General features: G+C 43.8%; 1 protein-coding gene across 8 annotated transcripts in view; it reads left to right on the forward strand.

Annotated features, from left to right (window-relative positions):
- Nucleotides 1-17,747, forward strand: part of LOC144499531 (LIM domain only protein 7-like) — a 221,306-nt gene that overhangs the window by 190,160 nt on the left and 13,399 nt on the right. For 3 of the 8 annotated variants that reach the window (XM_078221581.1, XM_078221585.1, XM_078221586.1), the window contains 8 exons: nucleotides 1,794-1,850; nucleotides 4,220-4,245; nucleotides 4,549-4,653; nucleotides 7,427-7,519; nucleotides 11,060-11,481; nucleotides 13,355-13,410; nucleotides 14,441-14,599; nucleotides 15,665-15,893. In XM_078221581.1, the coding sequence (XP_078077707.1) occupies nucleotides 1,794-1,850; nucleotides 4,220-4,245; nucleotides 4,549-4,653; nucleotides 7,427-7,519; nucleotides 11,060-11,481; nucleotides 13,355-13,410; nucleotides 14,441-14,599; nucleotides 15,665-15,893 (1,147 nt within the window). Of the gene's footprint in view, nucleotides 1-1,793; nucleotides 1,851-2,028; nucleotides 2,071-4,219; nucleotides 4,246-4,548; nucleotides 4,654-7,426; nucleotides 7,520-11,059; nucleotides 11,482-13,354; nucleotides 13,411-14,440; nucleotides 14,600-15,664; nucleotides 15,894-17,747 lie in introns of all 8 variants that reach the window. The other 5 variants (XM_078221582.1, XM_078221587.1, XM_078221588.1 and 2 more) reach the window with 2 other exon arrangements.

The following is a 17,747-nucleotide window of genomic DNA, read 5'->3' on the forward strand; positions in this document are numbered from 1 at the left end:
ATAGTCCCAATTTCTCTCTGAATTCATTGAGTTGGAATTGGTATTAAAGGAGACCCTGCCCCACCCACCCACAGCAGACTGGAATATCATCTTGCAGGCAATTTTGGTTTAAAAAGCGGAAAGTAAATAGAATTAGTCAAAGCATTATGAGTGTTGTTACCCTTAAAGCAGCCCAGACGGTGAATTTCTAGTCCCATTTGTGAGGATCGCTCATTATAATTATTGATAGGGCAAAATCCAAGCCAATCTTAGAATCCCCACAGTGCAGAAGGAGGCCATTCAGCCCATCGAGTCTGCACCGACTCTCTGACAGAGTATTTTACCCAGGCCCTCTTCCCTGCCCTATCCCTGTTACCCCACACATTTACCACGGCTAATCCATCTCACCCAGACATCTTGGGGCACGAAAGGGCAATTTAGCATGACCAATTCACCCAACCCACCTATCTTTGGAAACTAAACGACAATTTACCATGGCCAACCCATTTCGTACAATCATAGAATCCCACCAGTGCAGGAAGAGGCCATTTGGCCTATTGAGCCTACAGCAACTACAATCCCACCCAGTCCCTATCCCTGTAACTGCACGCATTTACCCTGCTAATCCCCTGACACTGAGGAGCAATTTGACATGTCCAATCCACCTAACCTGCACATCCTTGGGCTGTGGGAGGAAACCGGAACACTCGGAGGAAACCCACGCACACACGGGGAGAATGTGCAAACTCCACACAGACAGTTACCCAAGGCTGGAATTGAACCTGGGTTGCTGGCACTGAGGCCCGATATGGGTCATAGTATCGCAGGGTTGGCGCATTTGTCTTTCAAAGCTTGATGGCAAATTTCTGTCTTCATCAAATCTGAACCATCCAGTCTTCCTGATTAACATCCTCAATGGATCAGTCAGGTTAGCTAAGCTCGAGACATACCTCTCACAATATTTAACTGTGACAAAGGAACAGCTTTTGCAGTTCACTTTGCGTGTAATCGTTCCAAATTTTCATGAGCTTGTCAGTGGAGATTCCTACTAATTCAGCATCTGATCCAGCATGGCATCCTCAACAGGGGGTCTGTGGCATTTGGGAGCCAGATGAACAGGAGTGAGGCTCCTCAATCAATCCTCACTGAGACACGCTGACTGTATAACAGGAATGTTAAAAAAACAGGAGATATAAATAATGGCGAGCTCTGTTGGTCTTGCTGCTGCTGTGACTCACCTGATGAAGGAGCAGCGCTCCGAAAGCTCGTGATACCAAATAGACCTGTTGGACTTTAACTTGGTGTTGTGAGACTTCTTATTATTGCTGCTGCTATTTCAATGAACCCTGGGCCATTATGTTCCTACTTTAATATTTTAATTGCACTGTCCTAAAATTATGCAAGTTTAATGAACTCTTCTACTTTCAGAGCTATAAGTGTGAATATTTGGTAGAACAAATCTCTTTGAGGTTATTTATTTGCATCAGGAAATAATAGATTCCTGGAAGGCTGTAATCCTATCCATTTGTGAGACTTAACCACAACAAAGTATTCTAGGAATACAGATGAACTCTTCAAGTAACTGCTTATAGAATTTGGTGCAACTGTTTACCATCAGTATGATTAAGGCCCTTGTGAAATGAGAAAGCCAGCGACTAATTACAGGCAATTTACCAGAATGAAGTTACTCTGTGATGCTATCCAAGTTGTGGTTATAATGACTGTAATTTTGTGTGGCAATGTTCATATGTGTACTTGCAATTCTTCGCTGAGGTTAACTTGACAGTTAATGCGTTTTGTATTTTTTGCTTTAGCGTCTGAGCCCCTTAGCCTGAGAAACTTTAAAAGGCGGTCCCAGTTTTTTGAGCAAGGTAAAACAAAATTTAACATGCGTACGTTTTGTGGGGTTATCATCCAGGCTTATGTGGGGTTATCAAGTGGGCTTCCGATTATGGTGACTATCTGTTCTGGTACGAGGGTGTATGCTTATCACTTTCCATCTTCTCCGTAAAGCTTATGATTTTATTAATAGCCCTCTTCTTTTCGTAGGCTCATCAGAATTTGTTTTCAATTCGTCGGTCTACCTTTGTGGTAATCATTCATTCTCACACCCGACAGATGTGCACACTTTCAAAATGCTGGCTTACAAATGCTGAGAAATGTTTCCAATGTCTAACCATCATTAGATACTTGGCAAACGGGCGTTTGTGTTTGTAATTGCACTGAGCGTGTAAATGCCTGATGTATAATGTACACAGCAGCGTATTCCACTTGAGGCTGTACCACCATGTTAACGCTTCATTTTAGCCTGTGAAGTCCCGAGTGTTGAAACACTAATCCAATTGGTTGGACAATTTAAAATTTACAATGTTGCATTTCGTTAAATATATTTTTCGCCCAAAAAAAAAGTCCATTCCACAGACCGGGTTTGCAGCAGTGTGTGTTCAAACTGTTGGTACAGGTCTCTCTTTTTTTTTCACATCGCTTCTTGCTTGTTGTCTGCATGCAACTTTGAATGAAACTCTTTGCATTCTTTTTTCCCTTTTTCTTCTTTGCAAATTGTATTGAATTTTGTGCATCTTTGGCACCATAAGCATTTTAAACCAAAAGAAAGTGTGTTTGATTTTTTAAAAAATGCATTAATAAAGGTGCAGAAAATGATTGAAACAACATGAGGTAAAGCACAGTGGTCAGATATTGCCCATTGTCTTTCTTGGATGGGTTTAGTACACTTCTCGCTGTTCTATAGAATCTCTACAGTGCAGAAGAGGCTGTTCGGCCCATTGAGTCTGCAGTGACTTTCTGACAGAGTATCTTACCCAGGGCCCCTCCCCCCACCCCAACCCTGTCCCTGTAACCTCACACAATTGGGATAGCTTACGGGTTTTAAACAAAAAAGGGCGGCATGGACAAGTTGGGCCGAAGGGCCTGTTTCCATGCTGTAGACCTCTATGACTCTATGACACCTGGAGGAAACCCATGCAGACACTGGGAGAACATGCAAACCCCACACAGACAGTCACTTGAGGCGGGTCCCTGGAGCTGTGAGGCAGCAGTGCTGGCCACCGCGCCGCCCAAGTATGTGTCAGAAGTGGGATTCTCATTCTGCAATGAGAAAGGAATTTGATGTCACAGTTTTGATCTTTTTCCCAACTACTTTCCATTGTTTAAGCAACTTAATGTTTTCATCCAAGCTTTGACTGAAATCTGTGCCTGATACTCTCTGCATTGGGTTAGTTTAGCCCAAGCTGAGTGCTGTGCTGGAGAATATACAGGCTCCAATTACATTTCCAATCATCTCAGATAGCAGTGTCCTGCAGCTGGAGAACTTTGTACCAGCTAGAATGTGTCTCCCAAGATCGTCAGGAGAGAGAGAATGACTTGCAGAAGCAAAAGCATAACTGAGATACTAGGCTGTGCAATCAACGCTTTACATGGCATGTGAACTAAGTTGGCTATTTTAAATGAAAGCTCTTTCTCTAAGAAAGCTCCTGTAAAACTGCAGCCTCCAATCATATCTTGCCCTATCCTCTTCAGTGGCATAATCCATTGAAAAGCTGAAGAACGTTAGAGAGTTTCTTCGGTATTGGGATCATTTGAAATTGGGGAAAATTTCTACAATGCCTTCACCTTTCATCGTGATTATATTAAATCACAATTTATTGCCACTTCACAATGATACCGGTCATAAATTCCCAGCCAACTGGGACAATTTTAACCTGGGCTGTCTGTCTGTAATGTTAGTTTAACTCCATGCCAATTTTACTCTGCGTTGCATTTAATTCCTCTATCGTTGGGTGTAAAACAGCATTCCACGCAGTCTCATTGGTGCCCCACTCAGACCAGAGGCTGAGGTTGTCCTCAGTGACTCTAATTAGTGGGACAAATACACAAACAGAAGATCCAGTGGAGTGAAGTTGGTTCTGTGTGTTTACTCATAAATGCTTTGCATGTATTCCAGCCCTTTAATGTAGAATCGTTCAATCTTCCAAGCCTATCAACATTATTGAATGTTTGTTTGCAAATGTCAAATCCCTTTGGGCCTTTGAGAAGTCATTCAATAGGTTTAGCATTACACTGTGTAGGCGCAACATTAATGAGGTAACAATGGGAGCATAATAACTTTGTACTGTTTTGAAAGAACTTCTATCTTAGTAAAGCAGACTCGGGAAAATGTGCTGTGCTGAGGAACTGTGATATTTTGGTGCCAGCTTATAATTTCTTTCTTTTTTTTGCATAGGAGGATCAGAAACGGCAGTGAGCGATGTAAGTATAGTTCAGATTCTACCCTTTAATTGTATACAAGAAAAATCATTGGGCAATATTAAGTTGTCATCAAATGTCCCATTTCCAACTACATTGTTTGTCATGGTTCCCTCAAGGGACACCGTTAGTCCTGTTTGCATGTCTGCAAAATTAGATGCAATGCAAAACCGTAATTTAAGATTGTTGAACGCTTAATTCAGTTGATCATTGACAGAAGTGCTTGACATTGAAGAAAGTTAGAAACACTCTGTACGTGTGAAAGTTAAAGGTGTCACCTGCTTTCTCCTTGCTGTGGTACATTAGCTACAAATTCCACCAATTAGTGTTTCAAGTCGATGGTCTTGGAATCCCGAGGAGGAGAGAAAGCGCCAGGAAATATGGCAGAAAGAACAGGACCGACTGCTACAGGTACAATGTGGCTACAATGCTAGCCACATGGTGTTGAGGTGGTTCTGCGGGTTTACTAATAAACGCTTTGCATGTATTCCAGCCCTTTAATATAGAATCTTGTAACATCTAACAAAAGTGTCCATTCCGTTACTTAGCAGGGTGCAAAACATTGAGCAATTCTTTAAAAGAAACATCTTTGCATTCATTCAAGTGTCTCAAATTCTCAACTGTGGAGAACGTGCCTTTTAATTTTTCTTTTACCCCACTGCTTATCTCGAGACCAGGTGAGAGCCCCAGGTGCCTGCACGATACACTTGTTCATAAGTTTCTACCAATGGTTGGCCGTTGCAGGCCAGTTCAGAGGAGATTGCAAGTGTATGGTCTTCAGCCAGGCTGTTTCCACATGAAGAAGTTCCCCTCGCGCCATATCTTCCCAAGCTGAGGTGACCGATCATTGTCAAGAGGATTGTGGATGGGCGTGTCCCCTCACTGGAGACTCCACCAGGCATTTCATTCTGCATTTTGTTTAAAGAATCAATTCTCTGGTCAACTTTGTCCCATCTCTGTCCCCTTGCCTCTGTAGAAATGACAGAGATATTCATTAAATGTATTGTCACCCCCCCTTGTACCATCAGTTGTCTTCACAGTAAGAAGTCTCACAACACCATGTTAAAGTCCAACAGGTGTATTTGGAATCATGAGCTTTTGGAGTGCTGCTCCTTCCTCACCTGAAGAAGGAGCAGCGCACTGAAAGCTCGTGATTCCAAATAAACCTGTTGGACTTTAACCTGGTGTTGTGAGACTTCTTACTGTGCCCACCCCAGTCCAACGCCGGCATCTCCACATCATCAGTTGTCTGGGCATAGCTAAAATAGACGGCATTGTTTGCGACTGGAATACTTGGATAGTTTGTTCGGTCCAGCAACCAAGCTGCTTGACTTGTAACTTTAAGGCAAATGATGCAAATTGACAATAGAATTTAATTGATAACTGCAGCCAACTGTGTTAGAAATCATAGAATCCCTACAGTGCAGAAAGAGGCCATTCAGCCCATTGCCATCCCACCCTAGATCCTACCCCCACAACCCCACACATTTACCCCGCTAATCCTCCTAACCTACACAACTTGGGACACTAAGGGCAATTTAGCATGGCCAATCAAACCTAACCTGCATATATTTGGACTGTGGGAGAAAACCGGAGCACCCGGAGGAAACCCACGCAGACACGGGGAGAAGGTGCAGACTCCACGCAGACAGTCACCCAAGCCGGGAATCGAACCCAGGTCCCTGGAGATGTGAGGCAGCAATGCTAACCACTGTGCCACCGTGTCAACCACTAAATTAATATATTCAGCTCAATTTGAATGGTTCATCTGTTGTGCAACATTTAAATTTTCTTAATCTGCAAGACGAGGAGTTATCTGTGCAAAGTGGATATTTCGCTCTCCGAGCATTCAGTTCACCTTTGACTCAAACAATAATTAAAGTAACTGTCTGGCTGCGAAATGGAAACGCATGACATTTAATATTCACGCATGTTGAGGTCTCTTGTTGTCCAAGCCCAATTTTCCACCCTCATATTCCTGGGGAGGACTTATCACTGCTCTTTCCTAATGGTGTAGACCCTAATGTTGGCATGTTGTTGGAGTGCTGTTGCTGGTTCTAAAAAGGAACATGCATGAAGTAGAGTGGTGATGGCTTATCTTTTTTTTCATCGTAGTTGTGCAGTGGTAACTCTTGTAGAAACAGCCCTTGCCAAACCTAGACTCGTGTTTGTTTGAAATTGTAGAAATCATTGAGATGCATGCCGCCAACTTTTAAGAATGTTACATATGCCACTTGTTGACTCTGAATCGCTTCTCCAGTGCTGGTACCTGTGGTACAGTTCAGTAAAGTTTTAGCACATCAAATAACAGGCCCCATTTTTTTACCGTAAATCCTGTAATGTGTTAAATTTGATAACGAGTAGATTTTACTTCATGTTTTGAATAACTCACGAATCATAGAGTCATAGAGGTTTACAGCATGGAAACAGGCCCTTCAGCCCAACTTGTCCATGCCGCCCTTTTTTTATAAGCTAGTCCCAATTGCCCGCATTTGGCCCATATCCCTCTATACCCATCTTACCCATGTAACTGTCTAAACGCTTTTTGAAAAACAAAATTGTACCCGCCTCTACTACTACCTCTGGCATGTTGTTCCAGGCACTCACCACCCTCTGTGAAAAAATTGTCCCTCTGGACCCTTTTGTATCTCTCCCCTCTCACCTTAAACCTATGCCCTCTAGTTTTAAACTCCCCTACCTTTGGGAAAAGATGTTGACTATCTAGTTGATCTATGCCCCTCATTATTTTATAAACCTCTATAAGATCACCCCTAAGTCTCCTACGCTCCAGGGGAAAAAGTCCCAGTCTATCCAGCCTCTCCTTATAACTCAAACCATCAAGTCCCAGTAGCATTCTAGTAAATCTTTTCCGCATTCTTTCTAGTTTAATAATATCCTTTCTATAATAGGGTGACCAGAACTGTACACAGTATTCCAAATGTGGCCTTACCAATGTCTTGTACAACTTCAAACACTGCATCCTAGCAATTCCAAACACTAATTTTAATTTTTTTTGCTTCTCACCTGACTGACTGGGAACAGAATGTTGAAGGTTGGATGGCAGTTTTAGTCTGATTCTAGTTTTGGCACTGGTAGTCGCTCCTAGTAGTACTGGTAGAACGCAAAATATTCCTCGCTGTTTGGCGTGAATGCTTTTATTTACCTAATGATTTTGAACTGTCAGGAAAAGTATCAGCGCGAGCAGGAAAAGCTGCAGGAGGAGTGGCGGAAGGCGCAGCAAGAAGCTGAACAAGAAGGATCCAAGTACTACGAGGAGGTAATGAGATATGCAGAACACAATTAAATGGGATGCAGAGTGATTCATGGAGATGTGGTTGGGGGGTGTTGGGGGGAGCCGTGAAGAAGCAAGTTAGTAATCTCTAAAGCAGTAATACGTTTACGAGCAAAAGGCAACAGATTTGGTACTAAAATATTGACTGAGATCACACATTATGGAATTTTGCTGTTTCATGTCAAATTAGTCAAAATAAAACATTCCTTTAATAGCCTAAACTGAAAATATTAATTTTGCCCTTTCGAAATTGCAAAAATCCCTCACAAATGTTCATCATGCCATTAAAAATTAGGGTAGCGCGGTGGCACAGTGGTTAGCACTGCTGCTTCACAGCGTCAGGGACCGGGGTTCGATTCCCAGATTGGGCCACTGTCTGTGTGGAGTTTGCATTTTCTCCCAGTGCCTGCTTGGGTTTCCTCCGGGTGCTCCGGTTTCCTCCCACAGTCCAAAACTGTGCTAGTTAGGTGGATTGGCCATGCTAAATTCTCCTTCAGTGTACCCGAACAGGTGCCGGAGTGTGGCAACGCGGGGATTTTCATAGTAACTTCATTGCAGTGTTAATGTAAGCCTACTTGTGACACTAGTAAATGAACTTTTAAACTTTAAACTAAAAATTAGTAAGCTGGTGTTTTTGAATCTCTCATATTTTGAAACTTCTGCAAGATCCTTTTGTCAGTGCCAACACCTTTATCAACCCTCCTCTATCAACAACAACCCCCCCACCTCCCCCCCCCCCCCCCCCCCCCCCCCCCCCCCAAGCTTCTCTTCTCCAAGTAGAGCAGACTTAACTTATCCAATCAACCTACATAACTGAAGCCTCTCACCCTGGAGGAACCATTCTCATGAACCTTTTCTGCAATCTCACTAATACCTTCACATCCTTTCTAAAGTGTGAGCCCAGTGGTGGGTACACTGCTCTTTTGAAGCTGAACCAGTGGTTTACGCATGTTCATCACAACTTCCGTGTTTTCTACACTCCTATTTAGAAATGTGTTTTCCTAACCCAAGTTGGGGAAAATTAATGAAGGGGCCGTGACTCTTGAACTGAGCTTCTGGCTGCATTTTTGGCTCTGTGAGTGGGTGTTTAATATATTGGAGGCCATGGATGCTGGAGTTGCATCAGGTTGAGGATCGGAGACTTGCGGGGGTGAAGGTCATCGAGCCGCCAGGCAAAAAATATAATTAAATCTATTTTGTGTTGCTGCTGAGGCCTGTGCTTGGCCGTTCTCTGGTGATACTTGCACAGGATCCTTCATGATTATCCTTCGAGAGGCCCCTGACTACTTGCCATTGAATGGTGTAGCCTAATCAGCTGCTCTTGATTCCATTGTTCGAGAACAGATGGAGGCAGATGTGCTGGAGGGTCCCACTAGGCTTATTGCATTCATAAATATGGGTGGGTAGATATTGTGTTGGGCTCTCCTTTCGGACAAAGCTAGGGGTGGCCCTCCCAAATCCATCTGAAATCCAGTCAGAATCGATCAGAAACCCTGGCCTTTGTTCACATCAATGACTCCAGCTATTGGATCCATGGTTCTCCAAACATATTGTCAGTTATTCACTCTGCTGTTTAATTGTATAATGCTTCAGTGCTTGGGTGCTCATCACCAGCCCACAGGCCAAAGAAGGCGCGGTGGTTAGCGCCGCTGCCTCGCGGTGCCAGGGGCCCAGGTTCGATTCCAGCCTTGGGTGACTGTCTATGTGAAGTTTACACGTTCTCCCTGTGTCTGCATCAGTTTCCTCCGGTGCTCCAGTTTCCTCTTTCAATCCAAAGAAGTGAGGATTTGGCTGATTGGCCATGCTAAATTGCCCCTTACTGTCAGGGAGACTAGCAGGGTAAACACGTGGGGTTATGTGGATAGGGCCTGGATGGAATTGTTGTTGGTGCAGGCTCGATGGGCTGAATGGCCTCTTTCTGCACTGTGGGGATTCGATGTGTCTAAGACACTGGCAGGAGCAGAGAGAACGTATGCTAACTGCCCTGTAAGATGCTGACGTTCTTGATTGAAGATGACAATCCAGTTATTTGCGATCTCCATCTTTTTTTTGTGGCTTGAATATCTTTCAAACATGTGAATAAACATGTTTTCAGTGGCAATCTGGCACACTCGTCTCTCTGACAAGGCTAGCGTTCGGTTAAATAAGATGGGGGGTTCATATGTAAAGATGCAATTCTTATGAAAGTAATCATGCTTTTGAACTCCGCTTTGACTATGCCCATGTTTCCCACGTGTGTAGCTCTCTGTGGCTTCATTGAAATATACGATCAAACCACCTTTAAAATATAATTCAATAATTACCACTGAGAATGGAAACCGCAGTCTGGAGATATTTTTGCCAGTAATGAGAGCATTTGTGAACACAAGTGCAATAAGATCAAACATCTCGATTAATGGCAACTAATTGTATGTTTTTTGGTTTCATATAGTTTGTTGCAGGATTTCCAAGGGAGGAATAATTTGAAATATCTAACCATAATGAACGATTGTTATATAAACAAATTTGATATAAACCACCTATCCAAGGTTCTCCATGGTAGAAAGTGAAAGGTACAAAACAACATGGAACAATAAGGGTCTTGGTTTAATTTACATTCCAATATGGATCTCAGCATTGGAAGTTAGCTTCTGTAATCTAATGTCGGGTCCATTGAAGATAGGAGAAAAAGCCTATCTATAGGGTGAAAGGAGAAAAGTTTAAAGGGAATATTAGGGGGGGCTTCTTCACGCAGAGAGTGGTGGGAGTGTGGAATGAGCTGCCGGATAAAGTGGTATAAATGCGGGGTCACTTTTAACATTTAAGAAAAACTTGGACGGGTTCATGGATGAGAGGGGTGTGGAGAGATATGGTCCAAGTGCAGGTCAGTGGGACTAGGCATAAAATGGTTCGGCACAGACAAGAAGGGCCAAAAGGCCTGTTTCTGAGCTGTAATTTTCTATGGTTCTAAGCCCTTGCTTTCTGTTTCTGATTGCTATCCAGTAATCTGTACCAGGAGGACTCTGTATGGATTTCAGGTGGTGTTAGAATCTGGTGTGGTGCGCCTCATGGTCAAATAGTCTGCTGAAATCCTTCCACAGTAAGACTCACTTGATGAAGGAGCAGCGTTCCGAAAGCTCGTGATTCCAAATGAGCCTGTTGGATTTTAACCTGGTGCTGTGAAACTTCTTACTGTGCCCACCCCAATCCAATGCCGGCAAGTCCTTCCATGCCAGGAATGGTTATTTGAATGATTTACTGGAGGATCTGTCCACCATGGAGGCATTCTCCAATATGAGCTTGAGATGGTAGATGGAAGAGTTATTTTATAGCAGTGGAGGAGGAATAGCTGGTGGGTGGGAGAGGGGGAGTAGGTAGTAAAGGAGAAAGGACTGGATGCTTTCCCTCGGAGTAAGCATTTAAAAATTCTTAAACACTGGCCCTGGCCGCTCCTCAATATTTCCCTTTCCTACTCGATCAACACTTGAATAAAGTTCCATTTGGGTACTTTTTGTCTTTCTTATTATATTATTTTATTTTTAATAGGAGCGCAAAATACTACAAGAAACAAACACTCCGCAATCGCCTTCAAATACATTGGATGGATCTGTTGAGTCCAAGAACCGGTACACTTCTCGAAATTGGATTACATCTTGGAATGAGCAGGAAGATTCCGAGGAAGAATTGCAGGAACTGGAAGAGGAAGAGGATTGGCAGCAAAGGGAAGAGGAAGAGGCCAGGCAGCAAGAGGAACGGCGGCTACAAGAAGAAAGAAGACATCAAGAAGAAGAAGAAGCAGATCGCCTTGAACAAGAGAGAAGGCTGCAGGAAAAGAGAGAACGTGAACGACAAGAACAATGGCATCTCGAGCAAGAGCGACTTGAAGCGGAGAGAAGGCAGAGACAACAAGCAGAAGAGAGAGCCCGCTTAGCAGAAACTGAAAGAGCTCAACAATTTCAACCCCAGTGGTAAGAACTATCTAGTTCACGGAGTTAGTTTGCGGTACCAGATGTCTATATCTCTGCTCTCGGTTGCTGTGATCGGTTAAATGTATTGTACTATAAAAACTGGTAATTGTTTTGTGATTGCATTAATTAATTTTAAGAGGACAAGAATGTTCTCAACTAAAGTGAATGAATCAGTTCAAAAATGGCAATACTTACCATAAAGATTGCATTCACATACAATTTGTTTTTTTTCATATAGTCCATAAATGTTTGTACATGTAAATCTCGCTCACATATATAAGAAGGTGACAATACTTGCCTGGCAGGGGAGAGTCAATGATCAGGGAGATTGATCTCTCAGGCTAGGGGAGAGTCAATGATCAGGGAGATTGATCTCTCAGGCGAGGGGAGAGTCAATGATCAGGGAGATTGATCTCTCAGGCTAGGGGAGAGTCAATGATCAGGGAGATTGATCTCTCAGGCTAGGGGAGAGTCAACGATCAGGGAGATTGATCTCTCAGGCTAGGGGAGAGTCAATGATCAGGGAGATTGATCTCTCAGGCTAGGGGAGAGTCAATGATCAGGGAGATTGATCTCTCAGGCTAGGGGAGATTCAACCATCAGGCAGGTTGATCTCCCAGGCTAGGGGAGAGTCCACGGTCAGGGTAGGCGATGAGGTTTAACAGAGTCTTTACAAAGCCACCTCGGCCTTTTAGCTAAGATCAAGCATCAGGTCAAGCCCAAGATGGGGTGTAATGCTTCACCTTGTCAGCTTGGATCTTGTTGTCTCTGTTGCTTTTTAAGTTTATTTATTAGTGTCAAAAGTAGGTTCACATTAACAGTGCAATGAAGTCACTTGATTGGATTCAATTTGTATTTGTTCTTTTGGATGGAATAAAAATTTTAAAAAAACTTTTCATAGATTCATAGAATCCCTACAGTGCAGAAGGAGGCCATTTGGCCTATCAAGTCTGCACAATCCCACCCAGGCCCTATTCCCATAACCCCTCATATTTACCCTGCTAATCCCCCTGGCACTAGGGTTAATTTAGCATGGCCATTCAACCTAACCTGCACATCTTTGGGCTGTGGGAGGAAACCGGAGTACCTGGAGGAAACCCACGCAAGCACGGGGGAATGTGCAAACTCCACACAAACAGTGACCCGAGGCTGGAATTGAACCCGCGTTCCTAGTGCTGTGGGGTAACGGTGCTAACCAGTGTGCCACTGTGCTGCCCAACAAATCCTATTGTGCAATTTGCTCCCAAACTAATTCGCAGTCATGCTTAAAGTTAATTTATTAGTGTCACAAGTAGGCTTACATTGACACTGCAATGAAGTTACTGTGAAAATCCTCTGGTCACCACACTCGGGCACCTGTTCGGGTACGCTGAGGGAGAATTTAGCATGGTCAATGCACCTAACCAGCACGTCTTTCGGACTGTGGGAGGCAACCGCACTCCTGGAGGAAACCCATGCAGACACGGGGAGAACATGCAGACTCCATACAAACAGTGACCCGAGGCCGGAATTGAACCTGGGTCCCTGGTGCCGTGAGGCAGCAGTGCCATCCACTGGAACTTTTAATTGTGGCGCATTGCAATGAAGCCTCAATAAGCTGGTCCAGCAGAGTTCATTATCTCAGCCATGTTTCTTTTGTGTTCGTGGGTTTTTCACTGTCGTAAAGGAGGGCTGGGGAACCTCCAATATTCCGTCGGTTTCCCCTGCGAGCAAAAATTGTTCCTTCAAATGCTGGTTAGTGATTGGGATCAATCATTCAGATTAGTTGTGATATGCTGGTCTTTCTGGAATCTGCTTTTAAGGAATGAATGGTGTATCTGCGCGCACACACACACTATGTAATAATCAGCCTGCAATGTCATTGTGATTCCAGGGCCAAGTCAAAGTCAGCCTCTGAACTTGATGAACTTGTCACTGTGCAAGGACATGGTAAGTTTCTCCTTCTCCAGAGTGTTTTAATTGGGGAATTCCCTTTAGCTAGCTACTTGAACTGGCCAGTGACTGAATCATAAATTACTTGAGAATACCATGGTTGCAGTTACTTAATAAATATTGCTTATGTGTTCAGAATCTAGTTTTGAAGAGTAACAGTCATCAGAGTAAAATATGGCTTGGCAAGTATGTAATTGCAACAGTTACAAGGGAGTAAGTATGTCTATGACCATCCCTTGGCAATCTCCAAAGAAATTGAATGCAATGCAATTTAAATTTAAAATATTCCGATTGAGAAAACACCAGCCTGGTGAAAACATCACTATTGAAGACTCCAATCAGTATTTGTTTATTTGGGTATGAGATTCTCCTTCCACTTGGATAGCCTGAGAGTTGTGCTCTCACTTGCCTCGATGAGTGACACCAGCTTGAAGCTTGATACCATCCAGGACAAAGCAGCCCGCAACATCCATAAACATTCACTCCCTCCACCACCGACGCTCAGTAGCAGCAGTGTGTACTATCTACAAGATGCACTGCAGAAATTCGCCAAAGATCCTTAGACAGCACTTTCCAAACCCACGACCACTTCCATCTAGAAGGACAAGGGCAGCAGATACATGATGATACCACCACTTGCAAGTTCCCCTCAAAGCCACTGAGTCAAAATCCTGGAATTCCCTTCCTCACGGTATTGTGGGTCAACCCACAGCACATGGACTGCAGTGTTTCAAGAAGGCAGCTCAACTCCACCTTCTCAAGGGCAACTAGGGATGGGCAATAAATGCTGGCCAGCCAGCGACGCCCATGTCCCATGAAATGAATACAAAGAAATGCAGCCAAGAGCCAATAAATGTTATTACAGGTCATGTGAGTGGGCTGATAGATGGGAATAGGTATTTGAAACAAAATTTGCGCTTTTCTTATCTTTTGTCTTTAACCTTTTGTTCGAACACATGTGGAAAGCATCATCCTTGCATGAGAGCTAATGATCTGCTGTGGTGTGCCCATTTGAATGTGTATTTAGGTGTAAATGTGAAACCGGTGGGTGGTGTGGCCCTGTGGCTGCTCGAGGAAGAAAAACGACGCAAGCGTCAAGGGAAGGCGCAGGGAACAGCACGAGTTGATTTGGAAACTGAGAGGCTGAAAATCCTTAATCAGATGAAATATGCTGACCCAGAGAGAGGTGGGGGATAGGATCTCTGATCAGCAGCCAACCTTTACCATAATCTTTCTGTCAATCCAGCGATCAAACTAATCAGCGCATTTTCGCCTTGACTTTTAATAGCCGCTTCCGTTTTAAATCAACGTTTCCTTGAAAGATACACGGTGCTCGATCTCAAAATGGAAATGTCTCTCGAGCACATGATCTCAGTTGCATGCTTACCCGCCGCGGTTTGTCTTGATGTGCTTGCCACCTGCTGAATGTGTTGATGCAGCTCTGCACTGATTTTTGGATGGCCAATATTTGAAACACTTGATTGTGCTACTTGTTCACCGTAGCTAGCTGATCACTCACTGACAATCATGTCTCCCCCCAACCCAGCAATCTCATAATGAAACAGACGTTTCTTAATCAACCTGGAATTTGAGTGGTTATTTTTGACTCTGCTGATTTGAAAATTTAAATAACTTGTGCTGCCTTGTTGCTCGTGAAGCCCATAATGAATGCTCTGCAATGATTCACGTGATCTGTGCTGATAATTACGTTAAAAGAAAATTTTCTGCCAATTCATACTTGCAATCTTATGTAAATATGTTTCCAGTACTGATGATGAGCTTTGGATTTGTTCGTCCTAAACTCCAAGTGTTCCTTACAGTTTAAAGTTTATTTATTATTGTCACAAGTAGGCTTACATTAATACTGCAATGGAGTACTGTGAAAATCCCCTGGTTGCCAGACTCCACCTGTTCGGGTACACTGAGGGAGAATTTAGCATGGCCAATGCACCTAACCAGCATGTCTCTCGGACTTGTGGGTGGAAACCGGAGCACCCGGAGGCAACCCACGCAGACACGGGGAGAACCGCAGACTCCACACACAGTGACCCAAGTCGGGAATCGAACCCGGATCCCTGGGCACCAGTGCCAGCCACTGTACCGCCCACCAAAACCCCATTTTAAATAGAGTATTCAATTACATACCATCAGCTGGGGTAATCCAGATTTTTTCTGTTAAACCCTCCCGGAGAGTTTGGAGCACGGTGGCAAAATATTTAGGCCCTCGATGATTGTTGGCTTTGGTTGTTAGGCGATGTGAAGAGCAAAATTTCGGATGATTCCTGGATTAAGGGTGAGTCGCAACAAAAGGCCTCGCAACAGAAAGACACAACACTCTCACCGGCCGAGCAAGAACGACAGAAAATCCTACAAGAGATGCGGCGAAAGACCCAGCTCCTGAACGACAACAGCTGGATCAGACAACGAAGTGCCAGCGTTGCTCATAAGAATGGACCGAGTACTTATGGATCAATGAGAAGGTAGGAACAACGTAGATACTAGAAGCAGGAGTAGGCCATTCGGCCCTTCGACCCTGTTCCACCATTCATTATGATCATGGCTGATCATTGAATTCAATATCCTGATTCCCCCCATGTCCCATGCTCCTTTAGCCCCAAAAGCTGTATCTAATTTCTCCTTGAAATCACACAACGTTTTGGCCTCAACTACTTTCTGTGGTAGTGAATTCCACAAATTCACCACCCTTTGGGTGAAAAAAGCTCTCCTCACCTCAGTTCTAAAAGGTTTACCCCTTATCCTCAAACTATGACCCCTAGTTCTGGGCTCCCCCACCACTGGGAGCATTCTTTCTGAATCTATCCTGTCTAACCCTGTTAGAATTTTATGTTTCGATGAGATCCCCTCTCACTCTTCTAAACTCCAGTGAACACAATCCTAACTGATTTAGTCTCTCCTCATATGACAGACCTGCCACCCCAGGAATCAGCCTGGTAAACCTTCACGGTACTCCCCCTATAACAAGGACTCCTCTACACCAAAGCAGTGGTAACATTCGATCTGCCATCCAATCTGCATATTAACCATCCTAATCCTGTGTTTGTGCACACTCACTGTCCACAAAAAAATTACTTCTTGTTGTTATCCTTATTGTTACATTTTATCAATTCTTCCATTTGAACATTTCTGTATCCATACTTATAAGGGAAGTGCCTGTGTAAATTTTCATTACTCTTTTGTTGTGGCACTGTTTAGTATCTCCTAATTCTTTAGTCTGTACTGTGGATAAACTCTTAGATTGCAAATACTTCTAATAGTCACCTGCACTAAATTTTGTTATTTAACTATATGATTAACACATTTTATTAAATTAAAGTTAAAAGATGTGTCTTTCAAAAGGAGAATGAATTAAGTTTGTTCTCATTAGTCCAAGTTATTCCTTGTTCTCCAACTTAATCATCACCCTCCACATAAAGGACAAAGTGAGCGAATGGATTAAGAGCAGTTTACAACAGAAAGAACTGTGTGTCTTGAGCTTCCCAGCCTCAGGTTCCTTGCTCTCGGCAAGAGCATTACCCTCTTGCTCAGTCTACCCCCTCACTCCCCTTCTCCTTATCGCCTATCCACTCGTTTGCACACACAAAGTCAAAGGATCATAGAACCATATAATTCCTACAGTGCAGATAGAGGCCTTTCGCCCCATCAAATCTGCACTGACTCCCCGAAATAGCATCCCACCCAGGCCCTCAATTCCACCCGATCCCCGCAATCCCGCACATTTACCATGGCTAATCCACCTAACCCACCCATCTTTACACATTAAGGGGCAATTTACCATGGCTAATCTACCACCTAACCTAGATATCTTTGCACACTCGAGGGCAATTTACCATGGCCAATCCACCTAACCTACCCATCTTTACACACTCGGGGGCAATTTACCATGGCTAATCCACCTAACCTACCTATCTTTACACACTCGGGGGCAATTTACCATGGCTAATCCACCTAACCTACCTATCTTTACACGCTAAGGGGCAATTTACCATGGCCAATCCACCTTACCTACCCATCTTTACACTCTCGGGGGCAATTTACCATGGCCAATCCACCTAACCTACCTATCTTTACACGCTAAGGGGCAATTTACCATGGCCAATCCACCTAACCTACCCATCTTTGGATACTAAGGAGAAATTTAGCCAACCCACCTAAGCTGCAGATCTTTGGAGTGTGGGAGGAAACTGGAGCATCCGGAGGAAACCCATGCAGCCACAGGGAGAAGCTGCAAACTACACACAGACAGTGACCCAAGGCCAGGATCAAACCCAGGCCCTTGGCACGGTGAGACAGTAGTGCTAACCACTGTGCCACCG

The sequence above is a fragment of the Mustelus asterias genome, chromosome 10 (genome assembly GCF_964213995.1).
Source record: "Mustelus asterias chromosome 10, sMusAst1.hap1.1, whole genome shotgun sequence".
NCBI classification, from domain to species: Eukaryota; Metazoa; Chordata; class Chondrichthyes; order Carcharhiniformes; family Triakidae; genus Mustelus; species Mustelus asterias.